Source organism: Gorilla gorilla, chromosome 21, assembly GCF_029281585.2.
Source record: "Gorilla gorilla gorilla isolate KB3781 chromosome 21, NHGRI_mGorGor1-v2.1_pri, whole genome shotgun sequence".
NCBI lineage: Eukaryota > Metazoa > Chordata > Mammalia > Primates > Hominidae > Gorilla > Gorilla gorilla.
In genome coordinates, this window is record NC_073245.2 from 64030110 (window position 1) to 64049177 (window position 19068).

The following is a 19068-nucleotide window of genomic DNA, read 5'->3' on the forward strand; positions in this document are numbered from 1 at the left end:
TAAATTAAAGCAGCCGGACACAAAAGGCAACATGTGGTGTGATTCCATTGATAGACAATTTCCAGAAAGGGCAAACCTATGGAATAAGAAAGCAGATCACTGGTTGCCTGGGACTGGGGCAAGGGCAGGGATGAACTGCAGATGGGCTGGAGGAGACTTTCGGAGGTGATGGAAACATTCAAAACCCATGCCGGAGTGATGGTTGCATAACTCCATACACCTGGGTTTTTTTTAATCAATGGTTTACATACTTTTTTTTTTTTTTTTTTTTTTGAGATGGAGTCTCGCTCTGTCGCCCAGGCTAGAGTGCAGTGGCACGATCTCGGCTCACTGCCAGCTCTGCCTCCCGGGTTCACGCCATTCTCCTGCCTCAGCCTCCTGAGTAGCTGGGACTACAGGTGCCCGCCACCACGCCCGGCTAATTTTCTGTATTTTTAGTAGAGATGGGGTTTCACTTGTGTTAGCCAGGATGGTCTGGATCTCCTGACCTCCTGATCCGCCCACCTTGGCCTCCCAAAGTGCTGGGATTACAGGAATGAGCCACCGCGCCTGGCCAGTTTACATACTTTCAATAGATGTATGCTATATAAATTATACTTCAATAGAGCTGTTTAAAAAATTGTGGTAGACAACGTATCTACTCAGTTCTTCTTTCTCAATCTGATTCATATTCAAAACTTCCTGGTCCCCCAAATCCAAATATATCAAGCATCAAAGCATCCTCATCCAGTGTGGCCACAAAACGTAGATTGTTACAATGAGGCAGTCTTGGGCCACCTGGTACCTAAGCTCCCATCCTTGCCACAACATCACACCAGGGCCTCGACATACCTGGACAGAATGCTCTACATAGTTATTCATTTTCCTAAATTTGATCAGGAAAAAGCAGTGAAATTCATAATATTTCTAAATTTCTCATAAAAGGCCCCTCCTCTCAAAGAAGCACACTGTAGACCCCAACGGTAAACCTCATGCAAACACCTAAGGATCACCATTAGCCCTAGTAAACACCTAAGGCATACTGAGCACTTATTCTCCTAAACTTTACATGGACTAAAAAACTATGAGATACATAATTATTGATATTCCCATTTTACAGATGAAACAACTGAGACTCAGAGAGGTAAAGTTATTTTCCCAAGATCACACAGCTAGTAAGCAGCAGAGCCTGGGTGTGAACCCGGCTCCTCAATGGACTCCTGCGTCCTGGCTCCTAACAAATAATCCCTGCCATTTCACCACAAGAGGAGCTCCATTCAGCCATAAGCAAAGGGCATGATGTCATAAAATGGTTGCCAGCAATGGAGGTGAAATGCCTTGTTTCCTAACTACCCCATTTCAAAAGTTTTCTCAACATCAGGATGTGGTAACTTTCTCAAGAGAGAAAAGAACTTTGAAGCCAGGGGATTCCTCCAAAAATAAGCTGCATGTCTTCGCAACATTCGCTGAGTGACCCCAGAAATAACTGCATTCTGTCCCCTATGACATGTGGCATCGTTTTTGGTTTTTTTAACCACAAATCTTCCAACCATTCCACAGCTTTATTGCCTAGAACCATTAGGTGAAATGGGTGGATCCGGTTCAAAACTGCCTCCTCTCACTTACAACCTCCAAGACCACAAACACATTAATATCAGTGAATCTTTGTTTCCCTGTCAATAAAATGGGAGAATTTTTTTTGTTGAGATGGCGTCTTGCTTCTTCACCCAGGCTGGAGTGCAGTGGTACAATCCTGACTCACCGCAACCTCCACATCCTGGGTTCAAGCAATTCTCCTGCCTCAGCCTCCCCAGTAGCTGGAATTACAGGCACCACCACCACACCCGGCTAATTTTTGTATTTTCAGTAGAGACAGGGTTTCACCATATTGGCCAGGCTGGTCTCGAACTCCTAACCTCGAGTGATCAGCCCACCTTGGCCTCCCAAAGTGCTGGGATTACAGGCTTGAACCACCACATCTGGCCCCTAAAATGGGAGAATTAACTCCAAAAACTCACATGGTTGTTGTAAGGATTAAAACAGCCCTATTTATCTCAAGTGTCCAGCAAACAGCCTGACCCATTACATATTACTTTCTTCTTCCTTTAACCACCCACCCACTTTAGCCCTCACGCTGCCATGCCCCAGCCCCCAGTTCTGTTTCAGGAAGCTCCTCCATCTCTCTGTGCTTCTCAAGAGTTTCTAAACTTCAGGATTCCCACCTTGATGTTGCTACTCCTGAAAATGCAGATTATATACAAGAGCATTTATGCAAATGCACAGCAACCCTGATACACAATTTGAATCCAAATCCATGTCACTGTTTAAGAAATAGATTGGCCAGGCACAGTGGCTCACATCTGTAATCACAGCACTTTGGGAGGCCAAGGTGGGCGGATCACCTGAGGTAAGGAGTTCGAGACCAGCCTGACCAACATGGAGAAACCCCATCTGTACTAAAAATACAAAATTTGCCGGGCATGGTGGCGCATGCCTGTAATCCCAGCTACTCAGGAGACTGATTCAAGGAGAATCGCTTGAACCTGGAAGGCGGACGTTGCAGTGAGCCAAGATCGTGCTAGCCTTGGCAACAAGAGTGAAACTACATCTCAAAAAAAAAAAAAACAAAAAAACAGAAATAGATTAGTTCCAGGCCAAGTATGGTGGCTCACGTCTGTAATCCCAGCACTTTGGGAGGCCGAGGCAGGTGGATCACCTGAGGTCAGGAGTTCAAGACCAGCCTGGCCAACATGGTGAAACAACTGTCTCTACTAAAAATACAAAGATTAGCCGGGAGTGGCAGTGGGCACCTGTAATCCCAGCTACTTGGGAAGCTGAGGCAGAAGAATTGCTTGAACCCAGGAGGCAGAGGTTGCAGTGAGCCAAGACCAAGCCATTGCACTCCAGGCAACGAGAGTGAAACTACATCGTCTCAAAAAAAAAAAAGAAAGATTAGTTCCAAAGCTGGCAAATTCTAAAGGCGCTGTGATGCTCCATTCCAACGCAACCTAGAAAACTTACTTTTAAATAAAATTATCTGCACCACTCCCTCTGGGTCTCCATATGAACGGCTCATGTTTCTATCACGCTAATGATCACTTTTGAACAATATTTGCATTTTTCTTTCATGTACTGACTCAAAAGTTCTCAACTCTGACTGCATATTAAAATCATCAGGGGAGCTTAGAAAAATATATAGATAGATACCCAGGTCCCACCCTAAATTCTTATTTCAAAGGTCTAGAATGAATCAGAAAAGGCTAGTTAAGTTTCCCTGGTGATTGCAATGCACAGCCAGGGTCAGGACACCCACACCTGTTGGGCAGGTCTTCTTTAATTCATCCTTGCATCCCCATCAGCTGGAGTGGCTCCTGCACATAGTAGGCGTCTCATAATTGCTCATGGCACAAATTAATAACCACTGGATTTTAGACTCCACTGATCATATTAATTCATTACAATATTTATGGAGGGTGTACGATGTACCAGGCACTGTTCCAGGCATAGTGTTCAAGTCAATTGTCATCACTAAAACGAAGGAGGCCGGGCGCGGTGACTCACGCCTGTAATCCCAGCACTTTGGAAGGCCGAGGTGGGTGGATCACGAGGTCAGGAGTTCAAGACAAGCCTGGCCAAGATGGTGAAACCCCCGTCTCTACTAAAAATACAAAAATTAGTCAGGTGTGGTGTCGGGCGCCTGTAATCCCAGCTACTCGGGAGGCTGAGGCAGAGAATTGCTTGAACCCGGGAGGCGGAGGTTGCAGTGAGCCAAGATCTCGCCACAGCACTCCAGCGTGGGCAACAGAGTGAGACTCCGTCTCAATAATAAATAATAATAATAATAATAAACGCAAAACAGAGAAGGGAGGAGTGAGGGAACTATCTTTGGGTCAGACAATCCGGAGTTCAATCTCCATTTTGCAGTCTTCCCTATAGCCCTTAACCTCCGTAACCTCCAGTTTCCTCCTCTGGGTAGTATCAGTGAGGCCTCTTCTTCGGAGGATTCAGGAAGCCAGGGACAAAGACCCCACAAAATGGCCGCCAGCACCATTCTTTTTTTTTTTAATTCCACTGACACCTGGTGAAGCCACCCTTATGGTTCACTCCACCCGCTGCGTCTCCTGTTCCGAGCAACTGACGTTGCAATAAGCGGCCGCCACCGGGAAATGCCCAGAGAGGACCAGACGCCCGAGGAAGGGCGGAGCAGAGCGGCCGCAAGCCCCGCCCAACACCGCGCTCAGCCTCCCGCGGGCTCCAGCCTCACCTGCGCGGCCTGTGGGGATGCACATCTCCAGGCCCCGCCCCCCAGAACTCTGATTGGCGGGTCTAGGCGGGGGCCGGGAAATCTGCATTTGCACCAGCGCCCACCCCCGTCCTTCCCACCCCCGCCCCTCACGCCCAGGTAAGTCTATGGCAGGCGATGCGAGAGCCCCGCAAACCTCAACGCGTCACGCTGCCATCCTCCGAACAGGAAGACGGCGAGGCGCAAAATACCAACCCGTCCCCTCTTCCCAAATGCGGAAAAACCCTTGCCTGTTCCGCGCCTAAGCTGCCCTCGGGGTCTCCTACTGCGGGAAGGGCACAGCAGGTGGCAGCCCCTGTCCCAGCCGTGGGATTCCTTCCCCGAAATTGTGGGGGGAGAACACAAGGGGTAGTGTCACCAAGCGGCCAGTAGGAGACCCTCCCACCCTCCTGCGACTGCTGGTTCGGGTCCACCCGGGGAGGAGGGGGAAGGGGCCACCGGAGCGCAGGTGGTCTCGGCGCAGCCTCCTGGGGCTGGGACCCAGGAGCGCTGATGGGGTACCCCGCGGCGTAGGCCGTGCGCCCCTAAAAGCTGAGCATATCTGGGCTCCCGAGTAATGCTCCAAGCGCTGAGCTCGGTGTGACACTGACCAAATTGTTAGCTCAGATATTAATTACGGACAGATATTAATTACGGAACAATAAAACGGTGAGAAAGCACGGCTGATCCGAATTCCGCGAGTGTGTAAACAGCACTGGGGCGGGCCCGGCTTCTCGGGGTTTCTAAAGGAAGGTGGGCAAGGAGGCCCAGGGAACCGGGCGCTCGAACCCCAAAGGGCCGGCATCAGGCTAGGTGCCGCCCGGGGCTGAAGCGCAGGGACCCCCTCCCCACCTCCCCGCCTCCCCAGCCCTGCCCCAGGCTCATGGCGCCGGGCGCGGAGCGCGGCCAACCTGTCAGGCCCGGCCAGGCTGGCCCGAGCGCCGGGCTCCGGGAGGCGCGGACAAAGGAAAACGCGGGCCCAGGCCCACTCACCCGGCGCGGGGCCTGCTGTCCATCCGCTTCTTCTGGCGTACCGGCTGCAGCGGGATATTGTCCGTCATGTCGGCGGCGCCGCCCGCCTTGGCCGCCGCGCCCCCCGCGCCGCCTGGGCCGCCGCCCGGTCCGGCCTCCGCGCCGCCGCCCGCCGGCGCCGCGCCGCCCCGGGGGAGGAGGCGGCGGCAGCGGGCGGGCCGGGCCCGCAGCGAGGGGGCGAGCTCGCGAGCGCCGGGCCACGCGCGGAGCCGCCCGCGCGGCCCGACCGACGGACACGGGCGCACCATGGGCCCGAGCTCCGCGCTGCGCCCGCTCGCTCCGCGCCGCGCCGCGCCTGCCACGGGGGGCGGCCGGGCCGTGTCCGCGCCGCCGCGACCGCTGCAGTGTCCCCGCCCCCGGCCCGCGCCGCGCGCCCCCCACGCGCGCCCACCCGGCCACGCGCCCCCCGCCCACGCCCGCCGTGCGCGCACCCTGCCACCGCACCCCCCGCAAAATCCCACATTCACAATCACATCCCAGCCCTATACACGCGCGCTGTGACACTCATCCCCACCAATATCTGACATGCACAATCACACGGGCACCCGGCCATGCTCACCCCATCAGTCAGTCATTCTCACTCACTCTTGCACCAACGTACATATTCATGCCCAGGCCCTACACACACACACCTGCCACTGCTCACTGCCTGCAACATCCAACATTCACAATCACATGTGAGTCCTGCACACACACATAACACTCTCACCCTCCTGTTGGTCACCATCATCCATGCACCCAGTTTCTCAAGCCTCACACCCATGTGCCTGCAGAAATCACAGTCACACAGGGACCCTCAGCTTATCAGACTCCTTCACCCTCTGACCTTCACCATCCTCACCCTCATTCTCTATCTGGATTCTGGGAACTCACCATGACACACACGCACCTGCCTCTTTCATCCAAACACCCTTCAATAGTCTGAACACCCTCATTCTCACACCAGCCACTTTCTTGGGCTTGCACATGGGCCCCACTCTCAGGCCTCAGACAGTCACCCTGCATTACCTGTCACTGTGATTCACGGTCTCACACACACATCTATCTCCACCGCAGCCCACATCCACACTCACTTCCACACCCTCCCACACAGTGTCTGGGACCCATGAACTTTTCAAAGGCCTGATAAAGTTATGAGAGCAGGGGAAAAAAAAAAAAACAGAGGGAAGGAACAAAGTGAGGGAGTTTAAAAATCAATATGTAACTAAAGAGCCTGAAAATGTAATAATACCATATAAACTAATCTAAAGCTGACTTTTACATAGTTACATCTAATGACTGATCATGTTGGACTCCGTTTCTTTTTTTTCTTTTTGAAACAGAATCTCCCTCTGTCGCCCAGGCTGGAGTGCAGTGGCAAAATCTCAGCTTACTGCAATCTCTGCCTCCCAGGTTGAAGCAATTCTCCTGCCTCAGCCACCCGGGTAGCTGGGGTTATACATGTGCCTGGCTAATTTTTGTATTTTTAGTAGAGATGGGGTTTCACCATGTTGGCCAGACTGGTCTTGAACTCCTGGCCTCATGTGATCTGTCCACCTCGGCCTCCCAAAGTGCTGGGCTCTTCCTTGGCATTTGCTAAATGCCATAGAGATTTAATTGAGATGAAGGAAGAGCATCCGGCCCAGTCCACCTTTCCAACTCTCACCAGAAGCCTTTCCCTGCTCCCACGGGCCACTGCGCTTGGCCCTTTTCTTTTGTTTTATTTGTTTGTTTTTTTAACTTAGTGCTAACTGCCAGCAAGTGGATGCCTTTTGTGTTTGCTATCATACAGGATGGAGCCACCAAATATCCCAGTGTCTGAGGTGGATCTCAAACCAAGAAGTGTGACTTATCTCATGCATCAGAGAAGTTCCTCAAGAAAAGAAGCATGTCATTAGTAATTGCTGCATTGCACCTTTGGAGAGGAAATAGCATTCTCCAGCCAACAGGCCTGGTGTGCTTTGCTTCCTGCTGTCTTTTCTATATCTAAAATGATGCTTCGTACATAGCATGGCACAAGTTGGCACTCAATAAAGGCTTCTTGCGTGGAAGAAGCATAAACACCCTGACACATCAATTATGGCATCAGTGTGGGTCCCACCATCTCCCATCTGCTTTGCTAGACATCCCCCTTTCAAACTCCACACCCTCTTCTCAACCCCACTGCTACACAGGGTACAAGAGAAGACCAAGGAGGCCGGGCGCGGTGGCTCACACCTCTAATCCTGACACTTTAGGAGGCTGAGGTGGGCGGATCACTTGAGGTCAGGCATTCGAGATCAGCCTGGCCAACATGGTGAAACTCCATCTCTACTAAAAATCAAAAATACAAAAATATTTTAAAATCACCCGGGCACGGCCGGGCGCAGTGGCTCACGCCTGTAATCCCAGCACTTTGGGAGGCCAATGCGGGCAGATCATGGGTCAGGAGTTCGAGACCAGCCTGGCCAACATAGTGAAACCCTGTCTCTACTAAAAATACAAAAACTTAGCCACGCATGGTGGCAGGCACTGGTAATCTCAGCTACTCAGGAGGTTAAGGCAGGAGAATTGCTTGAACCCAGGAGGCGGAGGTTGCAGTGAGCCGAGATCATGCCATTGCACTCTAGCCCAGGCAACACTGCGAGACTCTGTTTCAAAAAAAAAAAAAAAGAAAGAAAGAAAAGATTAGCTATTAAAAGTCCTACTTCTATGATATGAATATTCATAGTTTTCCCTAATTCAAGAATGAACGCAAGAGCATTATCAATGCTCATCCCTGAAAGATTCCAGGTGGGTTTTTAAAATACAATTTAATTAGCAGGATTTTTTGTTTTAGTAGTTTTCCATTTATAGAAAACATAAGCAATTAGCACAGAGAGTTTCATATGTCCCCATCCTATATCCATGTCCCCAGTCATGGGGACAGCTTCCCTTATTAACATTTTGCGGTACATCCAGGTGGATCTTAAATATTTCATTGCTTTTGTTTTGTCAATACTTTTTCTCTAGCAAAACATGTTGCTTTTGCAATAATTTTTTCTTTAAATAAGTTTTTAAAAGATGAAAGAGCCCACTATTAACCCTCAAAGGTACTAACACTCTCATATGGAAAGAGAGGGGGAAATTGTAGGTGGTTTTTTTTTCGTTTTGTTTTGTTTTTGCCTTTTTACTTTCCAAATTTTCTTTCTTTATTTATTTATTTTTATTTTTGAGATGGAGTCTCACTCTGTCGCCCAGGCTGGAGTGCAGTGGCGCAATCTCAGCTCACTGCAGGCTCCGCCTCCCGGGTTCACGCCATTTTCCTGCCTCAGCCTTCCGAGTAGCTGGGACTACAGGCGCCCACCACCATGCCCGGCTGATTTTTTGTATTTTTAGCAGAGACAGGGTTTCACCGTGTTAGCCAGGATGTTCTCGATCTCCTGACCTCGTGATCCACCCGCCTCGGCCTCCCAAAGTGCTGGGATTACAGGCGTGAGCCACTGCAACCGGCCTTTACTTTCCAAATTTTCTTTAGTACGCTTTTATAATCAGAGGAGAAAATACATTTTAAAAAAACTCCTTTTTGTTTTTATTCTTATTATTTTTTGAGACAGAGTCTCACTCTGCTGCCCAGGCTGGATTGCAGTGGCATGATCTCAGCTCACTGCAACCTCCGCCTCCCAGGTTCAAGCGATTCTCCCGCCTCAGCCTCCTGAGTAGCTGGGACTACAGGCACACACCAACATGACCAGCTAATTTTTATATTTTTAGCAGAGAAGAGGTTTCACCATGTTAGCCAGGCTGGTCTCAAACTCCTGACCTCAGGTGATCCACCTGCCTCACCTCCCTAAGTACTGGGATTACAGGCATGAGCCACTGCACCTGGCCGTTTTTATTTTAAGAGACAGAGTCTTGCTCTGTTGTAGCTGGGACTACAGGTGTGCACTGCATGCCAGGCTAATTTATTTTATTTTCTGTAGAGACAAGGTCTCACTATGTTGCCCAGGCTGGCCTTGACCTCCTGGGCTCAAGCCATCCTCCTGCCTTGACCTCCTAGTGTCCTGGGATTACAGGTGTGAGCCACTGCACCAGGCCAAAACTCCTTTTCAGCAAGGTAATCCCTCAGGAAGGGACGCACCTGCAGGCTTAAATCTCATCTTGAGAGAGAATCAGATGCCTGCTTGGGACAAGCGAGACACCCAAGGGATCACCAGAGCTGTGCCAGGGTCTAGGAGAGGGGCAAGGCTGGGGGAAGTGATGAGATGTGAGAGGTTAATCTGAGGCCCCCTTCTGGGGATACAGCACCCCTCTTCCTGACACAGCACTACCTTCTGCCCAGGAATAGTCACCTCATGGTTCTGCTTCCTCAGGAAAAGCCCCTTGACAATCCGCTCCATCCAATAGGTCCTGGGTACAGTGCACCCCTGACTCCTAGGTACGTGGAGTGGAAAGGTCCTGGAGGGATAAGCCAATCTAGTCCAACTTCTACTTTCCAGAAATCAGAGAGACTGTGGCCCAAAGAGGTCATGTCACATGCCTGTATGTCACATGCCATCCATGCCCGATGGATGACAGGCTGGAGCCGGAATATACCTTGAAACTCTCATCTTGGCCCACCATGAAGCCTTATGTTCATAGACCTCCAAGCCCACTCCTGCTTTATTATTTATTTGTTTGTTTGTTTGTTTGTTTGTTTGGAGACGGAGTCTCACCCTGTTGCCCAGGCTGAAGTGCAGTGGCATGATCTCAGCTCACTACAACCTCCAACTCCCAGGTTCAAGCAATTCTCCCACCTCAGCCTCCCAAGTAGCTGGGATTACAGGCGTGCGCCACTACACCCGGCTAATTTTTGTATTTTTAGTTGAGACGGGTTTTCGCCATGTTGGCCAGGCTGGTCTCGAGCTCCTGGCTTCAGGTAATCCATCCGCCTCAGCCTTCCAGAGTGCTGGGATTACGGGCGTGAGCCACTGCGCCCTGCCCCACTGCTACTTTGGACCTGCTGTAAAGAAGGAGTGTTTGGTGGTAAGTGGGCAAGAAGTCAAGGGTAAGGGCAGTGATGAGAGATGGAGGAGGCAGGGAAAATGGGAATAAATAATTAATATGCTTTGGGTAAACTCAGGCTGGGAGTGAGAAAATAAAATCCTTTTAGTGCCTACAATTCTCTCTCCATGAATTCTCTCTGAATAAACATTCTAGGTATCCCCCAAAGCAGTTTCCCTACCTTGGCACTATTGACATTTGGGCTGAATATTTATCATGGGTGGCTGTGCTATGCATTATAGGAAATTTAGCAGCATTCTTGGTCTCTACCCACTAAATGCCAGTAGCTGCCTCACACCAGCTGTGACAACCACAAATGTTTTCAGACATCATGAAATGTCTCCTGGGGAGACAAAGTTGTCCCTAGTTAAGAGCCACTGGGCTAGAATGTGATGTTAAATCATTTTAAAATCTCTAATAAGACTGTGTGTGTCATTTTTTTTTTTTTTTTTTTTTTGAGCCAGAGTCTCCTTCTGTCACCTGGGCTGGAGTGCAGTGGCACCATCTCCCGGGTTCAAGCGATTCTCCTGTCTCAGCCCCCCGAGTAGCTGGGATAACAGGTGTGTGCCTCCAAGCCCGGCAAATTTTTGTATTTTTAGTAGAGAGGGGGTTTCACCATGTTGGCCAGGCTGCTCTTGAACTTCTGGCCTCAAGTGATCCTCCCGCCTTGGCCTCCCAAAGTGCTGAGATTACAAGCCTGGCATGAGCCACTGCGCCCAACCAACTGTGTCTCTCTCTAACACTTACCAATCCAATCCTTTCCCAACCCTTTGTTTTTTGTTTTTTTGGAAAGAAAAAGAACGTCTTAGGTTGAGAACTTTCCATGAACAACAATATCTAGCTAAAATTTAATAATATTCTGGGCTGTGTGTGTATTTTTTAGATAGAGTTGGCCAGGCACAGTGGCTCACGCCTATAATCCCAGCACTTTGGGAGGCCGAGGCAGGTGGATCACGAGGTCAGGAGATCGAGACCATCCTGGCTAACACAGTGAAACCCCGTCTCTACTAAAAATACAAAAAATCAGCTGGGCGTGGTGGCGGGTGCCTGTAGTCCCAGCTACATGGGAGGCTGAGGCAGGAGAATGGCGTGAACCTGGGAGGCGGAGCTTGCAGTGAGCCGAGATCACGCCACTGCACTCCAGCCTGGGCAACAGAGCGAGACTCCATCTGAGATAGTCTTGCTCTGGCCCGCCCAGGCTAGAGTGCAGTAGCGCAATCATAGCTCACTGCAACCTTGGCCACCCATGCTCAAACTATCCTCCCACCTCAGTCCCCCAAGAAGCTGGAACTACAGGCATTCACCACCATGCCCAGCTAATTTCTGAAATTTTTTTGTAGAGACGGTTTTGCCATGTTGCCCAGGCTGGTCTCAAACTCCTGAGCTCTAATGAGCCTCCTGTGTTAGCCTCCCAAAGTGCTAGGATTAGAGGCGTGAGCAATTACATCCAAAAATATTCTGTTTTCACCTCCAAAAAGGGCACTAAGAAGGTTGGGGGAAAAAAATCAACAGATGTCCAATCATTCCGTCAAGCAGTCTTCACTAAACACCTACAATGGTCTATGCATAGAGGGTACAGTCAGACACAGCCCCTGTTTCAAGGAGATGACATCCTAGTAAAGGTTGTTAAAAACTTAGAAAGCATCGGCCAGGCACAGTGGCTCACACCTGTAATCCTGGCACTTTGGGAGGCCAAGTGGGGCAGATCACCTGAGGTCGGGAGTTCAAGACCAGCCTGACCAACATGAAGAAACCCCATCTCTACTAAAAATACAAAATTAGCCGAGTGTGGAGGCGCATGCCTATAATCCCAGCTACTGGGGAGGCTGTGGCAGGAGAATTGCTTGAACCCAGGAGGCAGAGGTTATGGTGAGCCAAGATTGCACCACTGCACTCCAGCCTGGGCAACAAGAGCAAAACTCTGTCTCAAAAAAAAAAAAAAAATTGAAAGCATCAAAAAGATGACTTGATAGCTTGCCTTAGCATACCCTTCCAGGTTCCCTGTGTCTTTCATCGTCCTTGAGCTATTTTACAACTCTATAAATTGTAGAAAACTGATAATTATGCAAATGATTCTTGTCCATAGAAATGCAAATGTATTTTGTCCAGTGGAATGCAGTTATTGCCTGTGGATATTGATCATGCTTTGCATCTGTTTGTAAGTTCTTTTCAACATTCCTAATTGCCAGCAATTTAGGAGCTCATTTTAAATTCTCCTCTGAATCAACTGTAAATTTATTAATAATTCTTTGACATGTGTTCATTTTATACAGGCATACCTGAGAGATATTGTGGGTTTGGCTCCAGATGAAAAAAGAAAACAACTTTTATCTCAGGAATGTGAGTGTTTTTAAATTATCAGGCCCAGAGAGACATTAAAATGAAGCAGCAATCACGTTCTACTCCCTCCTTTGAGCTATGTATTCATCTCCTGAAACTGCCCGTTATTGCCACAAGTAGCTAGAAATTAACCTAATAATGCTGCACCAGACACTATAACCCACACCCCATAGGTTAACAATGTATAGTCAATTACTAATCAATGTTATTTCTGTAAACCAATGAGAATTTCTGATGAACAAGTTTGTATCAGCCCACTCCCTGTCCGCTTTTTTACCCTTTAAAAACCTGCTTATGGCCTGGTCCAGTGGCTTGCGCGTGTAATCCCAGCACTTTAGGAGGCCGAGGAAGTAGGATTCCTTCACCCGTCTGTACAAAAAATAAAAGAATTAGCTGGGTCACGGTGGCACGCGCCTGTAATGCCAGCTACTTAGGAAGCTGAGATGGGAGGATTGCTTGAGCCAAAGAGGCTGAAGCTGTAGTGAGCCATGATTGTGCCACTGCACTCCAGGCTGGGTGACAGAGCGAAACTTTGTCAAATAAATACATAAATAGGCCAGACTCAGTGGCTCATGCCTGTAATCCCAGCACTTTGGGAGGCCAAGATGACAGGATCACTTGAGCCTGGGAGTTCAAGACCTGCTTGGGCAATATAGTGAGACCTTGTCTCTACAAAAAATACAAAAATTAGCTGGGCATGGTGGTACACGCCTGTAGTCTCAGCTACTCAGGAGGCTGAGTTGGGCAGATTGCTTGAGCCTAGGAGGTTGAGGTTGCAGCGAGCCATGTTCGCATCACTGCACGCCAGCCTGGGTGACAGGGCCTTGCTCTGTCACCCAGGCCAGAGGGCAGTGATCAATCAATCAACCAACCTGTTGGTAACAAAAGCCATACAGAGGTCATATGCAAGGTTACTTGGGGCTGAGTCTTCCAAGCAGCTGTCCTCACTTTGGCTCAAGTAAACTCTAAATTGCATTTTGTGCCTCAGCCTCTTCCCTTTAGATCAACACAGACCACAACAATAAAGCAAATATTGCAATAAAGCAAGTCATATGACTTTGGTTTCCCAGTGTATATAAAAGCTACGTTTACACTATATCCTGTTAAGTGTGTAATGGCATTATATCTAAAAAACAATGTACAGGCCGGCCACGGTGGCTCACAACTATAATCCCAGCACTTTGGGAGGCTGAGGCAGGCAAATCATGAGGTCAGGACTTCGAGACCAGCCTGGCCATCATGGTGAAACCCCATCTCTACTAAAAATACAAAAAATTAGCTGGGCATAGTGGCAGGCACCTGTAATCCCAGCTATTCGGGAGGCTGAGGCAGGAGAATTGCTTGAACCCGGGAGGCAGAGGTTGCAGTGAGCCAAGATCGCACCACTGTACTCCAGCCTGGGCGACAGAGTGAGACTCCATCTCGGGAAAAACAAAAAACAAACCAAAAAAAAAAAAACAACGTACATACCTTAATTATAAATTCCTTTATTGTTAAAGATGTTAATGATCCTCTGAACCTTCTGGAGTCATAATTTTTTTGCCGGTGAAGGATCTTACCTTGATGTTGATGGCTGTTCACTGATCAGGGTGGTGGTTGCTGAAGGTTGGGATGGCTATGCCAATTTCTTTAAAATAAGACAACAATGATGTTGGCTATATTGATTCTTTATCTGAGATTTGTTTGTAACTTGTGATACTGTCTGAAAATATTTTACCCACAACAGGCCGGGCGCGGTGGCTCATGCCTGTAATCCCAGCACTTCGGGAGGCCGAGGCGGGTGGATCACAAGGTCAGGAGATTGAGACCATCCTGGCTAACACGGTGAAATCCCGTCTCTACTAAAAATACAAAAAAAATTACTTGGGCGTGGTGGCAGACGCCTGTAGTCCCAGCTATTTGGGAAGCTGAGGCAGAAGAACCACTTGAACGTGGGAGGCAGAGGTTGCAGTGAGCTGAGATTGCGCCACTGCACTCCAGCCTGGGTGACAGAGCGAGACTCCGTCTCAATCTCAAAAAACACTTTCTTTGCTCATCTGTAAGAAGCAGTTCTTTATTCATTCAAGTTTTCTCCTAAGATTGCCACCATTCAGTCACATCTTCAAGCTTCACTGCTAATTCCAGCTCTCTTGCTATCTCCATCACATCTGCAGTTACTTCCTCCACTGAATTTTGTTGTTTGTAAAGACAGGATTTCACTGTGTTGACTGGGTTGGTCTTGAACTCCTGGCTCTCAAGCCATCCTCCTCGGTCTCCCAAAGTGCTGGGATTACAGGCATAAGCCACGGTGCCTGGCTCTTTCACTGAAGCCTTGAACCCATCAAAGTCATCCATGAGGGTTGGAAGCCACTTCTTCCAAACTCCTGTTTATGTTGCTATTTTGACCTTCTCCCATGAATTACGAATGTTATTAACAACATCTAGAATGGTGAATCCTTTCCAGGTTTTCACTTTACTTTGCCCAGACCCATCAGAGAAATAACAAACTATGGCAGCTTACAAAATATAGTATTTCTTAAATAATAAGACCTGGAAGTTGAAACTCTCAGAGACATTTGAACCAGAGCCACTCCATCTCAAACAGGAGCTGGGGAAAATAAAGCTGAGACCTACTCGGCTGCATTCCCAGGAGGTTAAGGCATTCTTAGTCACAGGATGAGATACGAGGTCAGCACAAGATACAGGTCACAAAGACCTTGCTGATAAAACAAGTTGGAGTAAAGAAGCCAGCTAAAACCCACCAAAACCAAGATGGCGACAAGAGTGACCTCTGGTTGTCCTCACTGCTACACTCCCACCAGCGCCATGACAGTTTACAAATGCCATGGCAACGTCAGGAAGTTACCCTGTATGGTCTAAAAAGGGGAGGCATGAACAATCCACCCCTTGTTTAGCATATCATCAAGAAATAACCATAAAAATGGGCAACCAGCAACCCTCAGGGCTGCTCTGTCTATGGACTAACCATTCTTTCATTCCTTTACTTTCCTAATAAACTTGCTTTCACTTTATGGACTCATCCTGAATTCTTTCTTACACGAGATCCAAGAATCCTCTCTTAGGGTCTGGATCCAGACCCCTTACCAGTGACAAAACCACTCCTTGATCCAGACTACAAATGTTGTGTTAACAGGCATGAAAAACAGTATTAATCTCAGTATTAATCTCCTTGTACATTTCCATCAGAGCTCTTGACAGATGCATTAGATGCATTGTTTTTTTGTTTTTTGTTTTTTGAGATGGGAGTCTTCCTCTGTCGCCCAGGCTGGAGTGCAGTGGCGTGATCTCGGCTCACTGCAACCTCCGCCTCCCAGGTTCAAGCAATTCTCCTGCCTCAGCCTCCTGAGTAGCTAAGATTACAGGCGTCCATGACCACGCCCAGCTAATTTTTGTGTTTTTAGTAGAGACAGGGTTTCACCATGTTGGTCAGGCTGGTCTCGAACCCCTGACCTTGTGATCCACCTGCCTCGGCCTCCCAAAGTGCTGGGATTACAGACATGAGCCACTGCACCCGGCCTAGATGCATTGTTAATGAGCAGCCATAATTTTTGAAAGAAATTTTTTTTTTTTTCTGTGCAGTAGGTCTCAACAGTGGGCTTAAAATATTCAGTAAATCATGTGATAAACAAATGTGCTAAACTAGGCGCGGTGGCTCACACTTGTAATCCCAAAACTTTGGAAGGCCGAGGCGGGTGGATCACTTGAGGTCAGGAGTTTGAGACTAGCCTGACCAATATGGTGAAACCCCATCTCTACTAAAAATACAAAAGGCAGCAGGTGCCTGTAATCCCAGCTACTCAGGAGGCTGAGGTAAGACAATCACTTGAACCCAGGAGACAGAGGTTGCAGTGAACTGAGATTGTGCCACTGCACTCCAGCCTGAGTGACACAGAGAGACTCCATCTCAAAACAAAAACGAGATATGCCATCATCCAGGCTTTGTTATTCCATTTCCAGAGCACATGCAGAGTAGAAATAGCATCATTCTTAAAGGCCCTAAGATTTTCAGAATGGTAAATGAGCATTGCTTTAGCTTAATGTCACCACCTGCATTAGCCCCTAACAAGAGTCACCTTGTCCTTTGAAGCAAGGTGTTTTTTTCCTTTCTAGCTATGAAAGTCCTAGATGGCAACTTCTTCCAATAGAAGACTGTCTTGTCTACTTTGAAAATATGTTGTTTAGTGTAGCTACTGTAGTTATTGTAGCTAGATCTTCTGGATAACTTGCTGTAGCTTCTACATCAGCATTTACTGCCTTACCTTGCTTTTTTTTTGTTTGTTTGTTTTCTTTGAGACAAGAGTTTCACTCTTTTTGCCCAGACTGGAGTGCGATGGCACAATCTTGGTTCACCACAACCTCCACCTCCCAGTTCAAGTGATTCTCCTGCCTCAGCCTCCCGAGTAGCTGGGATTACAGGCATGCGCCTCCACGCCCAGCTACTTTTGTATTTTTAGTAGAAATGGATTTTTCTCCATGATTGTCAGGCTGGTCTCGAATTCCCAACCTCAGGTGTTCTGCCCCCCTCAGCCTCCCAAAGTGTGAGGATTACAGGTGTGAGCCACCACGCCCAGCTGCATTTTTATATTAGGAAGATGTCTTCTTGGGCCTGGTGCAGTGGCTCATGCCTGTAATCTCAGCACTTTGGGAGGCCGAGGCGGGTGGATCATCTGAGGTTGGGAGTTCGAGACCATCCTGACCAACATGGTGAAACTCCGTCTCTACTAAAAATACAAAAATTAACTGGGTGTGGTGGTGAGCACCTGTAATCCCAGCTACTCGGGAGGCTGAGGCAGGAGAATCACTTCAATGCGGGAGGCAGACGTTAAAAAATTAAGCAGTACTTAATTTTTTTTTTTTGAGACAGAGTCTTGCTCTGTCGCCTAGGCTAGAGTGCAGTGGTGTGATCTCGGTTCACTGCAATCTCTGCCTCCCAGGTTCAAGTGATTCTCCTGTCTCAGTCTCCTCAGTAGCTGGGATTACAGGCGCAATGCTGCCATGGCCAGCTACTTTTTTGCATTTTAGTAGGGACGGGGTTTCACTGTGTTGCCCAGGCTGGTCTCGAACTCCTGAGCTCAGGTAATTTGTCCACTTTGGTCTCCCATAAGTGCTAGGATTACAGGCGTGAGCCATTGCGCCTGGCCTATAAACAAGTTTAAACAGAGAAAAGGTACAGTAAAAATTAGTATTACAATCTTATGGGACCATGGTTGTATATGCGGTCTCTAACTGACAAAACGAAGTTATGGCCACACTGTGCGGGCATAATCTACCTGCATAGGTACGATCACAATCTACCCTTTAGAACTGACTTCAAAGATTAAGGCCGAGAGGAATGGTGCACACATACACGCACTACACACTGTATTATGGAAAACAGCACACACACACAAAGACGATGATAATCTTTTCCCCAGCTATCCCAAGCAGGAATTTACCCTGGAAGTGAACTCAAGTATAAGAAAAGAAATACCACAAAGGCAATCAAAAACAAAATTAAAAAGTTCACGGGGCCAGGCACAGTGGCTCATGCCTGTAATCCCAGTACTCTAGGAGGCCAAGGCCAGTGGATCATTTGAGGCCAACCTGGGGAACATGATGAGACCATCTCCGCAAAAAAAAAATTAGCTGAGAATGATGGTGTGTGCCTGCTACTCCACAGGCTGAGGTGGAAGGATCACTTGAGTTCAGGAGCTCAAGGCCAGTCAGCTGTGATCATGCCACTACACTGCAGCCTGAGTGATAGGGACGTTTATGGGTAAACACCAGCAGTGTTGTCAATAGATGACTAGACATCATTGTTACGTAATTGCAGTTATTTTAAAAGGATTAGCTGGAATTGGGTTTTACCTTGGAAAGATGTCTGAAATATGTGAGAGGGGAGAAAAAAGGCTGGGTAAGGTGGCTCACGCCTGTAATCCCAGCACTTTGGGAGGCCGAGGCGGATGGATCAGTTGAAGTCAGGAGTTCAAGACCAGCCTGGCCAACATGCTGAAACCTCATCTCTACTCAAAATACAAAAATTAGCCAGGTGTGGTGGTGGGCACCTGTAATCCCAAGTAAGGAGGCTGAGGCAGGAGAATCGCTTGAACCTGGGAGGCGGAGGATGCAGTAAGCCAAGATCGAGCCACTGCACTCCCTTGAGCCTGGGAGGTCAAGGCCGCAGTAAGCTGAGATCATACCATTGCACTCCAGCCTGGATGAAAGAGTGAGACCCTGTCTTAAAAAAAAGAAAAAAGGCCAGGTACGGTGGCTCACTCCTGTAATCCCACAACTTTGGGAGACCGAGGTGGGCGGGTCACCTGAGGTCGGGAGTTTGAGACCAGCCTGACCAACATAGTGAAACCCCGTCTCTGTTAAAAATACAAAATTAGCCGAGTGTGGTGACGCATGCCTGTAATCCCAGCTACTCCAGAGGCCAAGGCAGGAGAATTGCTTGAACCTGGGAGGCGAAGGTT

At 48.5% G+C, this 19068-nt stretch overlaps 1 protein-coding gene across 2 annotated transcripts in view; it reads right to left on the reverse strand.

The window, feature by feature from the left end:
• The window catches only part of ATP9A (ATPase phospholipid transporting 9A (putative)), a 172302-nt gene extending 166884 nt beyond the window's left edge, over positions 1-5418 (reverse strand). For both annotated transcript variants that reach the window (XM_031004838.3, XM_031004837.3), the window contains exon 1: positions 5255-5418. In XM_031004838.3, coding sequence (XP_030860698.1) covers positions 5255-5322 — 68 coding nt within the window. In that variant the 5' untranslated portion in view covers positions 5323-5418. The remainder of the gene's footprint in view (positions 1-5254) is intronic.
• Positions 5419-19068: the final 13650 nt, after the last annotated feature.